Source organism: Poecilia reticulata, chromosome 12 (genome assembly GCF_904066995.2).
Source record: "Poecilia reticulata chromosome 12, P_reticulata-male-v2, whole genome shotgun sequence".
Lineage (NCBI taxonomy): Eukaryota > Metazoa > Chordata > Actinopteri > Cyprinodontiformes > Poeciliidae > Poecilia > Poecilia reticulata.
In genome coordinates, this window is record NC_088841.1 from 17,597,548 (window position 1) to 17,613,021 (window position 15,474).

At 38.1% G+C, this 15,474-nt stretch overlaps 1 protein-coding gene across 2 annotated transcripts; it reads right to left on the reverse strand.

Annotated features, from left to right (window-relative positions):
* Positions 1-3: 3 nt before the first annotated feature.
* dbh (dopamine beta-hydroxylase (dopamine beta-monooxygenase)) lies at positions 4-13,368 on the reverse strand. 2 transcript variants are annotated; one of them, XM_008423997.3, is made up of 12 exons: positions 11,673-13,367; positions 8,967-9,113; positions 8,602-8,859; positions 8,325-8,501; positions 6,349-6,451; positions 5,261-5,427; positions 5,005-5,148; positions 3,390-3,428; positions 2,979-3,038; positions 2,743-2,870; positions 1,637-1,796; positions 4-546 (listed from the first exon to the last, which is right to left on the reverse strand). In XM_008423997.3, exons 1-12 carry the CDS (start codon positions 12,039-12,041, stop codon positions 454-456), a joined length of 1,845 nt encoding a protein of 614 aa, XP_008422219.2. In that variant the 5' UTR covers positions 12,042-13,367; the 3' UTR covers positions 4-453. The 2 variants fall into 2 exon arrangements, with proteins under 2 accessions (XP_008422219.2, XP_008422220.2); XM_008423998.3 differs by lacking the exon at positions 3,390-3,428 and having other exon boundaries at positions 11,673-13,368.
* Positions 13,369-15,474: the final 2,106 nt, after the last annotated feature.

Here is a 15,474-nt window from a genome sequence, read left to right on the forward strand (position 1 = left end):
ACATTTTACTGTAACATAGAATATTTATTTATTTAACTGCATTACATTAAACTATATGACAAATGCAACGCTTTAGTTGTAATTTAACAGAATCGTGAGAAATGGAACAAACTTTTTCTATGAATTTTTGGATAGCTTTTATGTTTTTATTTTTATTTTTACAGACTTGTGATGTAAAATATCTCACTGTCATTTTTCATTAGATGTAACACATGAACAGCACTGCGATTAGCTTAATTAGTATGCACTAATAATAAACACAGCAGGTGGGTGTCTGCACAGGCATATAATTACAGTAAGCAGTGGATGCTATTTATCAGCTAATGTAGAGATAAAACTCAGTTCAAACTAAGTCACATTTAATAATCCTCTTTAATCTCCTGTTGGTCCGCTGGTCGCTTCCTGTCCTCAAACTACTCCAGATGTTTCTGCTCAGACCGGAGCGGCGCCGGCTCAGCTGTACGACTCTGCACCTCCTTCACAGGGGTAGCGATGTTTTGGCAGGATGGAGGTGACTTCAGGCAGGGGCTGTTTTTCCCATTCACCCTGGGTGAAAAATTAATCATAGTTTTATTTAAAGGCATTTTCTCCTGTTTCTTTTCAACAAATGTCCAGATACTCCATATGTCGTCTTTGGATTTTTGTTCGGCTTCTTTATATAATACACACAACTCTGCAGTCTTGATCACATTTAAGCACAAAAATTTATAGTAAACATAATTTGCCACGTACAATAAATGTGTAAATGTCTCCAAAAGAACAATGCAATTTAGGAAATGGAATTTAGGCGAAACCAGTTAACGTGAAACTACGTCTACTGTTACGTCACAGTTTCTTTTCCAGGTTATATGAATCAAGCACTTATTCATACGTTTGAGACATTTTACTCTAGTCGCTTTTAGTTTGACAATTGTTATCTTTGTCTAAATTTAAAGTTTGCTTGATGATCTGAAACGTTGTAAGTGAAACATCTGTGAGGATTCATGCCGCCGTGCTGAGGCAGCACGTTGTTGTGTGCAACGCTCTGAGGCCGAGCCATTCAGCCTCCAGTTGTTTGTTAGAATAACTCTAGCCTGTACTTGCTGCATCGACTTACAAAGTTTTGCAAGCAAGAACAAACATATTGTAAAAGAAATCACTGAGGAACAATGAGAATGACTGCAAGTATAAACGCTGGCGTGATAAGGTCCTGCATTAGTAGATTTTCCACGAGGCATGGTGTTTTAGTTGTTATATTTTCCCTGACATATTCCCATCCATAACATTTCTCTTCTAACCACATATTTTGATAAAGCTGTCTTAGTTCCATGTCACTAAGCTGTAAAGTGACATTAAGAAAATGATTTAAATAAACTGGTTTTAAATTTGAGTCTTGTTTTTAAAAGCCTGAATTCCTAACTCTAGTATTCTGAGGAAGGAGCATTTCTGTCCAGAAATCTTGATGAAGGTTGTCGGTACCATTTGCAATCAATTTACTCACTTTCATCCCAACATCTTGGATGTTTGTGTGGGTTTATTTCTGACTGAGTCTGACTCTTCTGCAGAAATGATATCCACATTGATTTGGTTAAATTGGTAGCTCGCCAGTCCATTGTAGCTTGTAAATATGTGTGTATTTGATGTGTGAGGGACTCACAGGAAAGAGGCGTGCAGTGGACTGATTGCAGTGCATGAAGATGGGAGCCGTGTTATAAAGAGAGTCCAGCACTTCTCCGGCAAAATCGTCCCAGTGCAGCTGAGCGTACTGATCTGTCACACCAACATCACCACACACACACTGGTCATTTCCATGGAACCTTGATAGGAAGAGTGGGGAGAGATGGGGAAAAAGTCCACAAAAGAAGGAGACGAGGTATTTTAAAACACTTATCTTTGCTTTTAGAGGATAGCAGTGTGTCGGGTTTGAAGGGGGATAAAATCCCCATTTATTTCTCTAATTCTTCACAGATCTCAGGGACATTTTGTGCTATCATGGTTTAATTTTCCTTCCATTCAGGCAGGATTGAATGAAAACAGCTCAGATTAGCTATCAAACCAACAAAGTCCATGTTTTATCCAATCTTAACAAGAACTACTGCAAAATTCCACACTTAATATTTTTTTTGCCCTTGCTTTTGATTGTGTGTTGTGTGTGTGATGCATTTTAGATTGTTTTTTTTTTTTTTTTTTTTTTTCCAGATCCAAACAATGGAAAAATGCACCTCCTGACCTTTTAAAGGTATAAAATTCCAAAAATATAATTAATATTTAATATGTTTGTAGAAGGAGTGAATCATTGTAAAATATTGACTTAAAGTGGAAAAATATTTTACAGTAGATTTTAGAAAGCTGAGATTTAAGAAAGCTGAAATTGTTTCGGGTCTCCTCGATTTCATTGTTACTGCTAATCATTGACCCATTTCAATGCTTTTAATATTAATAATTAAGCACTCCTTGAAATGTATTTTGTCAAAATTATTGTAGTATTTTTATGTTTCTCATTAAAAACAGCAGAGCTGTGCAAATAGTCTGAGTTTCATACGCATGAGAACAATATTCATTGGAATGCATTTTGCATAAAATATATTAGTTTTGTTTTTCCTCTGGAAATAAAAGGAGTTTTCTAAACATACCAGCGTTACAGCATTGTAAAAAACCAAATATATAATTCCTGATTGATTTGAATATTTCCAACTGAAATTGGCATGTAAGACAGACGGGTTTAAGAAATTCGTAACGATTTAAAGAGTCTTTCTGCAGTACCTGTTAATGAAGCTAAAATATTTCTGCAGGTACCCTGGGTCAACGTGGCTCTTGCAGAGCTCCAGTTGAGTCCGAGGATAGTAATGAATATAATTGACGCACATTTCCTCCATGATGCCAAAACCTCCCTGTGGAGAAAAGAGCAGAACAAAATAATGAGTGTGAGGGACATCAGAGGGGGAACTAAGGGATGCAGTGTTAAAACCAGCTTTCTTTTAAAGACTGAAACTTCTCACCACTGTAGGCTTGCTCCTGTCCTCGGTGTTGTAAGTACACTTTGTAATGAGGACGTCGCCCTGCAGGACAGAACAATAATTACACAAGCAGTATCAGCAGCCAGTTTGAAAGAAATGTGTTTTGTGGATCAAAGGCGTTTGGTCAGTCTTCTGGGAATTTCCCCATCACATCTCAGATTTTACAGCCTCCTTCTATTTACATTCAATTTAAATGCTTCACACAGATTATCTAATGCACTGCTGTGCAAGCAAACGGGAAGGAAATGTGAGTAAACTTGAACCAGCTGAGTTGTAAATTGCTATTCTTAAAAATGAAGTAAAAAAAAAAAGAAAGCAGTTGAGATAGTTTTTCACATATGAAATGGATACACACATTTTTTTATTCAAAAATCTACAAAACGTTATACTTACTGGTAAAATATTTATCATTTTCTTCAGAACTCGGATTGTCTACATGTAAGAAGAGAGCAAATTCAGCCGAACAAAAGGATTCATGAGTCAAATATCAATTGTGCTTCACATTAAAAATCAGTTTAGGTATGATTGACAATTAATTAAAACAGGATGCGTTTATTGTTCTTCAGAGTTAACCATACATAGTATAGTATTTTTGCATCATTCTGTACAAACACTTTAATTACAGAGAGGAGGAATAGCAGCCGTTTCCCTCCCCAGGACTTTTTATGCTGACAAATTCTAGAAAATGTATTAGCTTGGCGGAGAACGTTGTAACAAAGGCCCTCATATGTCTAACAAGGCCTCAGGTTCTGAATTAACACCATTTAGATGAGTCTCACATTAGACCATACTGAGATTTTATCACCTAACAGGTGACGAGCATACATACAGTATGTAGCATGCAAAAAGCATGCGTCTGGGCTGTAACTCAACATATTAATGCCTCTGTTTCTCAGTTTAGACCTGACAGATAAGGTCGTTGCATCTTTGAAATTCCAGTGTGTTGTGCCTGATGAGGCCTTAAACCATGACATGAGTTATATTGTCATTCATACCGGAAGTGGGAGGCTGTTGTGACTGTAGCTGTAGGCTGTAGCTCCCCCTTTTGGTGGATGAAGAAATGAAAAACAAGCCACACTAAACCCACCACAAAAAGTAAAAATGTGGAAATGCTAGCTAACACTCTAGTCGGACAGAAATTTTAATGTGTCTTTTATGTGTCTTACTGGTATTTATGTTTATAATCAAGATGTCATTTGCCTTGTAGCACAGCTACGGTAGATCCGGCAGGAAGTTTGGCAGCATTTTCAAACTACCTCAAGCTGTTGGCTGATAAATTAGTGGCTCTGTTCAAGAAAAGAAGCATTTTATTATTATTGTTATTCTGAATCAGGGATTTCGAAATAGCAGCCCTTTCCTCTAAAGCAAATTTTTGTGCACAGTCACATTAGCACTCTAGCACAGCCACCTGCTGCAGGAAGTTAGCACAGTAGCAGTTTGTAACTTCCACGAATAACTGCTTTTCAATGCTTTTCAATGCTGGTATAGTAAAATATATATGGTATTAATATTATTTCTTAAATTTATTTATATTGTTGTTTTTTTTATTAACCAAGTCATCATAGCAAGAGTTTATTAGAAAATGAGTAATAGACTGCACTCTTGTTTTGTTTCAGTTTTGTGGAAGATAAAGTGGTTAAATGACAACATGATGAATAAATCTTTAAGCTTTTCTCATTAGAATAATAATGGAGAAAAGCTGTGATGTGGCACCTCGTTTGCCCACATAACACTTTCTGTTTGGAACGTGGACACTTCTTAACTTCTGATAAACTTTTTACTGTTTATTTGTAAATTAAGGATTATCATATTTATGAAAGAAGATAAAACATTTTCACATAGGGAAAAAGAGGTTTGATTTTCCTCTTGAAATTTTTTAAGCATTTCTGAAATCATTTAAAGTATGATTTTTTTTAAAATTAATTTTCCAATCTTTTTGTATTTGAAAAAAATTTGCAAAGGCGTATCATTATGGCATTGACATGGTTAGAGATGGCCTTTCTCTCACCTGGTACTCTGTACTGAAGTGTTGGTCTTCCTGTACCACGTCCAGCTCTTTCCCTCCCCTCACCAAAACTGTTCTGACCCCACGGCCAGCCAGGTGGGTGTGCAGCTGGGAGGCAAACACATAGATACCTCCTGGAGGCAAAGCCTAGAGAGTCAACCGGCAGACAAATAAAAAGAGTTTTTAGATTACCAACAAATCTCAAAGCTGAGTTTCTCAGCTTTTGAACCACTAAGTGATGAAGCTTTTATGTACGTACAGTCCGGGTGCACTTAGATGTGCAATACCCAGTAAGATAGAAGATATGCTGCTTTGGAGGGATCGCCATGACAGGAGTGTAAACGAGGCCCAGCTCCATGATCCCTGCATCGTACCGCCTCAGGTTGTGAGTGTAATGCAGTCGTATCCCAGATGAATCATGCCTGCCTGCATTAAAAATACAGACTCATTAATGTTTCATGTACGGTAACTGTGATACTTGAAAAATATTCCACAGGTAGAGTATTTGCGCATCTTCCCAGTCTTTGAAAGATGTAAAAATGAAGATTTTTTTTTTCTGTAGCAGCCTTTTGCTATTTAAATTGTCAGTGATCATCGACTTAAAGTGTCAAATAGACTGAAATATTTTTTATTTCAAATTGACACTTAGACACTTTCACCCTGGTCTTGTCCTGAGATGTGTTTGGAAGCACTTATGGTTTGGATAATAGAGGAAATTCTAACTCTTTTATTTTTTTATTTATTTATTTTTTAAACAAAAATAAGAAAAGTAAAAAAAAAGTGTGATCTTACAGTAAGTTAACATTTTTAACTTTTAATTGAGATGCCCTGGAATCGCCTGTTCCACTTGACCAGCCCTGACATGGTGGTCAGAAAGTCAGTTTGTGATGGAAGAAGATTCAAAGTTAACTATTTTCAGCATCAGAGCAAGGTGTTTTGAATTAATGACAGCACAGAGAAGCTGTGTACACATCTCATATGTCGTCTCATGCCATGACTCTTGATGATAAACCAGAACCTAACAGAAAACAGATTCTCATTGGTGCACCTACAACCTGTAATATTACATTTAGCCACACCTCTTCTGATTAAAACCTCTAGATTTTTCATAAAAGCAGAAACATGTTTCAAATGATTCATATCAAAGAAGGACCATGAGAATATTAATGTGAAATACACAGATATTTCACATCCAGATACATATTTGCAAAAGTCAAAATCAGCTGATCTAATTAGAAGAGGCTAAAGCTCAGTGTAATAGAAAAAAAAGCTCTGTTTTTTTTTTCTTAAAAGAATATGTCTGCCATTGGCAGTACATCCAGTTCAGTTAAGTATTGATGTGTGTACCAGATATAAGGAGAGGGTTGTGGTAATGGACTTCCAGACGAAGAAACCTTGAAGAACCAGGTCCACCTATGGCCAGGCCTGCATCAGGGGGATAGTAAAAAGCCTGCAAGCACAGGCACACATGAGATATAAGATTCATGAGAAAAACCACAGCAGGAGTTTGTGTAGCGCAGTGGCTAACTGGACTACTTACAATTTACACTTCATTTGACAACTGTGTTAGAATTACACTCATGTTTTATAGTAATCAAGCTTTTCCCTTAAAAATAAAATACTTTTTAAATGTTTTACATGAATAAATTTGTCTCTAGTATCTGAAAGGTAATAGAAATATTAGGATTTGCTCCCTTGCAAGGAAAAGTTGCACATCAGATAACTTTTACTTGTGTTTTTTGAACCTATCAAACAATTTGAAATCCTATGCTGGCTGTGTAAAGTGTATTTTTCTACAAAAAAAAAAAAAAAAAACATTTTAAACTTGCTCCTCCACTGTTTCAAAAGGACGGTTCTCCATAATTTATTTCTCCCTCTTTTTTTTCAGCTGCTTTACAAGGCTTCAATACCCTCTTCTTTCAGTGCACTGCCTAGGAGGATAAAACAACACTATAGAAGGTGATGAAAGAGGCCTGAATATTTCCAACCTAATCTTGTCTTCACAGCTCACAGAAGGCATCCTGCTTGTTTTTGTTTAGCTGGCAGATAATCCAATCGGAGAGGGGCCAGGCTTGCTTGCGATACAGTGGGAAGCGGTACAGAGAAATATGGTGACAGCCTCGCTGTTCCCTGTCCTCTTTGCTTTATGTGGAGAGCGGGCTGCTTTACTTACTCAGCCGCTGCTTTGTTACCCTATGGCCTTGTACTCTACTTCTGTGGAGTCGAAAGTTTGTCATTTGGACAAAATCTGCAGTTAATCCCAATTTTTTTTTCCCCATACTGTAGATTATTGGTTTTAAGGCCAATATTTAATCTGAGCAACATGTTTCCTCTGACAGGAAGTCATATTAATATTTTGGAGTTTCAATCTTATAGAGTTTCTGTGGAGGAAGCTGAAAATTAGGGTGACGCCAAAGAGGCCTTTAAACCTGAAAGACTCGGAGCTCATCAACAAAACTAAATAATTGAAATTCACGGATTATTGAGAAGGTTGTAAATAAACATTTTGTTTATTCAAGTTGTACAAGACAAAGTTTACTCTGGCTAGAGCATCTGATCTGACACATGAAACTCAGGAATTGTCTCCATATTTTTTCACCACAGCCATTGTAATTACTGACTAATCCCACAACAGATATCAACAAAACCTGCGAGATAAAAGCTATTGGGACACAGAAAAAAGAATGACATTATTCTTCCCAGCTAATTATTCTAATGTAACATGCGGTTCTGTAAGTTATAGTCTGCTATTTTTGCAATAAAGGGATTGCCAGTGGCTCAAAACTAGTTGAAAAAGCATGAATCTAATTTTAAGGAGGCATTATGATTTTTTTTTTATCGCCTCTAAAACGTCTCATTTAAATGCATTCATGAAGGGTTTTCATTTGCTGTTTTTTGTGGGTGTATTTTTCTCCTTTCATGTATGCAAGTTTATAAATATTTGTGTGCTTCCCACATACAGACTGTCTCTTAATAGAAGTGATGTGTGTGGGAACATTTTTACAGAATATTAAAGCCTACAGCTCCAGGCTTTAATATTACTCGCGTGGGAGCTTTTGTTTGTCTCTTAAAATAGGTGCAGGGTCTGGACTTAGCCAAGTTCGTCCCAATGCTCTGTTTCAATTAGATGCGACGTATTTACATTAAACCAGGGGACTATTTACAGTTATACTGCTCTATATATTTGGTGTTTGCATATTTAAATCATTTTTTATTAACTGATGACATTTAACCTAATTGTCACATCCTTTAATTGACATTTGAGTATGGACTCTTGGATTATTTGTCCTGGATGTTATTGTGGAAATGACTTCCCATCATACCTCGGCCCCCATTGCCCACGCAGCCAGCACATGGCGGCAGAAGTTGAGCTTTTTGGGTTTCATCTTGTCGTCACAGGAGCCGCTGTACTGTGGTACCTCCCGCACATCTGGTGCACACTCAAACACTTCAATGTGATGCACGATGGCTTCGTTACCTGGAGTTATCACAGACTCATACTGGAGGAAATAGTAGAAAAGTAAACTTTTTTTTTTTATATTTATTCATTCAAGTATTGATAAAAAGAGCAAATGCGAAGTATTTGAAATATCGTTATACCATGACAATGTGGTTCTTGGGCATATCATCGGGCAACTTCTGGATGAAGCACCAGTAGGTAGTTTCTTGGTTTGGTATGATGACATTTGGAGCAAGAACATCCATTGTCTTCACCTCTGGAGGCAGAGTGGGTGATGGCATGTCAGGGCGAAGCATCAACACTCTCTGTACCCCCATGTGGATTCTGGACAGGTTCAGATCTCCAAGAGAGGCAAGTGGTTGATCCAGCAAGCCGTAGATGACGTGTACGGTTCCTTCCTGATGAGTCAGAGGAGAAAGGTTCAAATGCGGGAGGCTGATGCACACAGACGCTCACACACACACAGGAAATAAAAGAACAACTCAATGATAATGTCTTTTCTTACCTCTATGACGTAGTCTCTGGGATCACAGGTACTAAAAGGTCTTTTGAAGAGCAAGTAAAATCCATCAGCTTTCTGTTTAGCTTCAATCAGTTCGTAGTCTTGATGGCTATCCAGTGACACGTGGCCTTTGCTGTCGCTCCATGCGTCCTGTAGGAGACAATGAGGTGAAACAGGACCACCTGAACACCTCAATCTTTAATTACAGTATTTTGAAACAGCATCATTTAAAGGAAGGAAAAGGGAAATATATACAATACATGTTCAATGTAGTTTGGATTTGTATTCATCCTCTTATACTTTGCCGCACCTGCAGTAAGTTAAATCCAGTGCAACCAACTGTCTTTAGAAATCAGCTAATTAGTAAATGAAGTCCAACTGTGTGTATTTTAATCAGAGTAAATACAGCTGTCCGGTGAAGGCCTGAGATTTCTGCTCGAGAACATCTGAGAACAAAGAGAATCTGTTGCTGTGGCAATTATTTTTCATGACTTTCACAAATCCAGTCTCTGTAGCAAGAAGAAAGCCATTGCAGAAAGAAATCCGTAAGAAGTCCTTAGTTCAGTTTGCTATAAAAATGTTGAAGTCAGTGCTCTGGTAAGATGTTACCAAAAACAACTTTTTGGGTTACATGCAAAACTCAAATGGTGCAAATCTAACACCATAGGACATCCTGCCACTGGAGAAACATGGCGGTGGCAGTATTATGCTGCTTAATGCTGTTCTTCAGCAGGAAGAGGGAAACTGTCCAGAGTTCTTGGGAAGATGTATGCAGCTACATACAGAGTATTACTGGAAGAAAATCTTAGATTTTTTTTTGTAAAACAACATTCAAAACCAGGCATAGTTTTTCCATAACCTCTATAGTTAAGCATTACTTCACGTTGGCCATTTGAAGTATCAATAAAATATGTTGAAGATTGCAGCTGTAACATGAAAAAATGTGAAAGAAAATAATAGGGTTGGAATATTTTCTTAAAGCACTGTAAATCCTCCGCCACCGCAAATGAACTGATGAACAGATGAGCTACGTAGTTTGTTAGTAAGTTTGAAAAACAAAAAAACATTTTGAAGTGAAAAAGAAATGATTAAAATCACTTTGACAATTAAGACAGCTACATGTTTCTGTTTGATATTTCAAGAAAGGGCAAAAGTAAGTAATAGTAGGTTATTAACACACAGATACAAGTTCTGTAATCCCAATAAATAAAAAAGAAACTCAAAATTTGTTACTGGATAATAACTGTGACAAATGTGCAGCAGTTGTAGTCAGTCATTTGGTGGAGAATTATGATATAATTCATAAAAAGATCTAGTTAGAAAAAGAGTGGCATTTGGTGTTGTGGAACCTTCCCCAACCTGGCAAACAAGATGTTGTTCTTCTCTGCCAGAAGGCTTTGTAGCCTCGTCTGAGTTTCTCATATTCCTACCTGTCCAAAATAACACCTAAGATCTCTCATTTTCATCTCCTCACTGTTACTGTTATGTAACTGTCCCACACGAACTCCAAAGATTTTGAAGACATCAGTTTAGAAAATGTGCATTTTGTACAAATGTAACAAAGCATGTGGGCCCTAGTACATCTTATCCAGTGTGAGTTAGAAGTTTGCAGAGAAAAAAAGTGAGATATATCAGGTGGCTGGGCTCGATATATCTCCTTAAGATATGAACCTTAAGACATTACTCACTGTAGGATTCCATTGATAGTATCATGTCATAAAATCATTTACTGTTGCTGCTGTCTTTGTTCATCCATCCATTTTCTGTACACCCTTGTCCCTTAGTGGGGTCAGGAGGTGCCTATCTCCAGCTAACGTTACGGGCGAGAGGCAGGGTCACCATGGACGGGTCGCCAGTCTGTCGCAGGGCAACACAGAGACACACAGGACACACAACCATGCACACACACACACACACACATCTAGTGAGAATTTAGAGAGACCAATCAACCTGACAGTCATGTTTTTGGACTGTGGGAGGAAACCGGCGTACCTGGAGAGAACCCACCATGCACAGGGAGAACATGCAAACTCCATGCAGAAAGACATTGGGCTGGGATTCAAACCCAGAACTTCTTGCTGCAAGGCAACAGCTGTACCAACTGCGCCACTGTGCAGCCCCATGTCTTTGTTCTTATATGTGACAAATATATATATATATATATATATATATATATATATATATATATATATATATATAATATTCTCATTAATCAGATGTCCACACTGATTTTTTTCCATTTGCTTTGTTGATGTTTCCTTGCAGACACTGATTAGGTAGAGAGACCTAATCAGAAACAAAATAATACCAACAAATTTCCAGTTGACATTTCATTCAGATTTCTTAAAAACTGTGTGAGGTGTAATGAAAAAAAAAAAAAGGCATTTCGCACATCTTAATTAACGTGATTTGGCTTTGATATGCAAATATCTGCTAATGATTCCCAGTAGAGCTGCAGCTATTAGTGCAGTTTGACTGATTTCCAATTAGGAAGGCTTGATAACATCTTTAGCGACTCTGTGATCATGCAGCAAAACTCTTCCCCAGGCTGCTTGTGCAAAAATGCCTATCCCACACCCCTACAATCATGGAGAGACAAGAAAATGTAGGAAATCCCTTCTCCTTAAGATTCTTTATAAAATCCCTGCAAAAAATAAAAAAAAAAGTAATTCAAAACATAGACCATAGACCAGGATCAATTTTGCTTACCCCAAAGTAGCTCCTTGTTCCATTGTCCCACAGCACCACCAGGTCTGCGTTGGTGAGTTCACCGCGGTCCGACATCCCCAGGACCACCCCGTGTCTGAGCTCTGCAACCCTCAGCTGTATGTAGACCTCCTGGGTGGCATAGCTGATGTTCCAGGCCAGCTGCAGGTTTCCAAGTGGGTCCAGAGGCATCCGGAAAGGCATGGGGAGAAGTGGCAGAGAACTGGAAGGGCTCGGCTTTAGGCTGGACACGTCAACGGCGTTGGAGGGCGCCTGATACGAAGCCACTAGGATGACCATCAAGGCAGCCAGGCCAGTGAAATACATAATGGTGAAGTCCTGAAGGCGGACGTCTTTGCTGAAGATCCTCATGCTGGCGGACAGATCCTTTCAAGTTGTCTTTCTTTTCCTTACTTCTCTTGCCGAGGTTGAACTGAAGTTTAAGTCGAAAAACAAACTGCGAGGGAACTTTTTCTCCAGTCTTGCTGTAAAAATGATGTGATCTTCCAGACTAACACACTCGCATTTGTCTTGTTTGATTTCAGGCCTCGTGTGACATAACAGACCTGCTTTCTTCCTGTGTTCTGTCCTCTCCGTCTGTAATATTAGACAAAGTTTGACCTTCTGTGAAGCATCTGCACTTCTTTTCCATTTATCTGGGGAGATCCTCTGTTGGTGTCCTCTTTCCTCTGAGCAACCGCTAGGTCTCTTCCAACCTCATCCACCTCTTTGCTTTATAAAAGACTCCTCCCTTGTGAGTTGCTTGTTTTTATCCAGCCTAATGGTATTACATTTATTGAGGAAAATCGAATTGTGTTCTTTAAGCCCTGGGGGTCGGTCATGATTCTGCACGTCTGCTAGACCCTAATTGATCCAAATCCAGCCATGGGCATTATCAATGACCATCAAATTGGACTAACTTAAGTTTATTGTTCTTTCTGTTCTCCTTTGGTAAGCAAATCACCAAAATGATTTTTTTTTCTACATGTAAATGTTTTCTATATATTCTACCAACACTAGAGGCTGCCCCCCCACCCCCATTGATTCAAACAACATTTCGGGGGCAGTGGGAGCTTGGGCGATGTGTAAACAAGGCATTAAGGCATTAGGTCCTCCTTAACCTATACCTGAGGCTACAGAAGACCTAATCTAACTGTCAGTACAGGTTTTCAAAAGGAGAAGCGATGTGATCTAATAGGCTAGTAAAGTCACTGTGAGAAGGGTGTTCAGTGAAAAAAGTTTGCTACAGTAGAAAAATACATCATGAATTAAGATAAGGATTTATGCATTTACTTGTTTTCATGAGTTGTTTTTCCATAATGTGTGATCTACAGCAGAAAAATATTTATTTCTCACTTAAAATAGCAGAAACATTATCGTATTGTGATTTTAATTTATTCATTACCTTTTGAACAACTAAACATGTAAGGATTCTCAAATATTAGACATATATTTTGATGAAAAAATGCAGTATGATTTTTTTTTTAGAAACTGGATCTGTAAATCCTTGCAGATCTGAAGCACAACAGGGATCTGACTCTGTCATGTTTGACTCTGTCAGAGAAAATCATTGCGGTTTCCAATTTTATGGTATTAATGGATTTATATGTTGCTGATATGCAAATGATTTTTTTTCAGCAACAAGAATAGAATATGGGGTAATTACTTCTTCAAAAAAAATGTAAGTTTTATTATATTGTTGGTGTCCAAAGCAAAAAGTCACTAGATGTTTTCAATCCAATCCCAGTTACTATTAATTTTAAATGGAAGGAAGAAGTTAAATCGCCAGTAAATAATGAATGTTTTTGATGTTCCCAATGTTTTCCAAGTTCAGATGCGTCAGTGAAAATCTTGAATTAAAACTCTTGAAAATTATCAATCAAATTTGCCAAATTTACAACAATCTTGAATTACATTTGGATGTGACACAAAATCAAAACTTCGGACACCATTAGATGATGATTTTAGCAAACAGAATCTTTTTTGTTCCCAAATGTGTTAAGTATGGACTCACCCTGCAGCAATAGCATAAGTGTTTACCTCAAAACCATTTTTACCATTTATAACAAATCACAACTTATTGCCACAAATCCCAAATTCAAACATTAAATCAGAAATGTATTGATTACTTGAGTATTCATACTCTAGAAAACAATAGAAAAACGTAGTGATTATTTCGAACATCTCTTTTTCATTGGAGAGGATTCAATAGATCTCAAAATTCCTTCAATTGCAGGTAAAGCTCTGGTGAAACTGCTGCAGAGTGACTGCCAACTCTGAATGAAATGGAAAAAAAAACAACAAAGAAAAACCTTTTATAGGACGTCAGACTATTGAGTTTTTGCTTTTTATCCAGAAGGGAATCAAAGAGGAAAAGCTTTGGATCAGAACAATAAAACAGACAGGATAAGAGAAATCCTGTCATTGTGGTGGTTAATGTAATAAAAACGTCACGTCCCCTCGGGCGCAAACAAAGCCCCGTATGTTCTGAGAACAGCTCTCATATGAGGCTCAGTGATCTTCTCTTTGTCTCTACATGCTTGACAATAATGATTTCGTTCTTCTCCTTCATTCAGTCACACTTCTGATGCTTCTCTCCCGTCACACGGTTCTCCGCCGGGGCGTCTTTCTTTCACTGTCTGCCTTCTCTTCTTCTCTTACAGGCACACTTGTCTTTCTGGTGCCACTACTGATGCGTCAGCAAACAGAGCTGAGACGCTGTAAAGTCAGCTGTGAATTGAGGAGACGAGGTGTGGGGGCAGGGATGTCGGATGAAATGAGCTATTACTCTTAGGAGTTTAATGATTGGTCTGAGCCGTCCTTCTGTTTGAGTTAGCTCGTTGTTGTAACTTCACGGAAGAATTGAATGCGTAAAGTTGAATGTGCCGAACATTTTCTCTAATCCACACAGGGCCTAGATTTTAAATTAAATTAACATGATGGTGTAGGCTGGGGAGCAGGGCCACATCCCAGCCACGGCTCTAATTATCCAATATTCTACTCGCACCCGGTTCACCAATCAATCTCAGTTTATCATGTTCATTTGACCCAGCCCTCTTTTTCTCCCTATGGGGCATCATTTCATCAGTAGTCTCCTTCTACTCCTCTTCTATCTCACTGCACCCAGCTATCTCCCTCTTCTTCCCTCCTTTATTCTTCACTTATATTCATGTTCTTTCTTTTTCTGAGCTCCATCTGGTCTTAAGTTGCCCACATGCTGATGCTCCTCCTCTCAATCCTCCAACAGCTAGTGTCCAAATGAAGATGTATATCATCACATCCTATGTGACTCATCTCCAAATCTATATTTTAACTTTCATATGTACATGCACCCCCTCTCGTATTTTGTTAAATGTCTGCCTAGGAAGTTGCGCCTCGACCACATGCTCGTGCCCATTAGTCAGCTTCTTGCATAATCCTGGCAGAACATTTAAAACTCTAAACAGAGAAAGCGAAGCTCAACTGTATCTAAGCTTCAACAGACTGTGCTGATTTCAATTTCAGTTTCACCTTAACTTGCGCCTCCACCCATGCTTGTTTTGGCCATCGATCTTCTGAACAGAATTAGAGTTTATCTAAATTATTAGCTTTCCTGAAACAGACTCAAAAAGAAGACAGCCCTGCAGCATGATACTGCCACCACCATGCACCAGTTCTCGGTTTAAAAAGCTTCACTGCAAAAGTGCTTGTTGGCATTGTGAGGGAAGAAAACTCAGTTGAAAGATCATTTAAAATAAATATTTAAAATCCCTAAGATAATGTGAAACTCATATAGATAATGAGTTTATGTAAAGTTTTGTCCGAA

Bases quoted from the DNA above. Each gene is read 5' to 3' on its own strand.
- dbh (XM_008423997.3), bottom strand. From the start codon at position 12,041: ATGAGGATCTTCAGCAAAGACGTCCGCCTTCAGGACTTCACCATTATG. The intron at 5,428-6,348 runs GTACACACATCA...TTTTTAATGCAG, and splicing joins CAACCCTCTCCTTATATCTG to GCAGGCATGATTCATCTGGG. The intron at 3,039-3,389 runs GTAAGTATAACG...TCTGTCCTGCAG, and splicing joins AAATGATAAATATTTTACCA to GGCGACGTCCTCATTACAAA.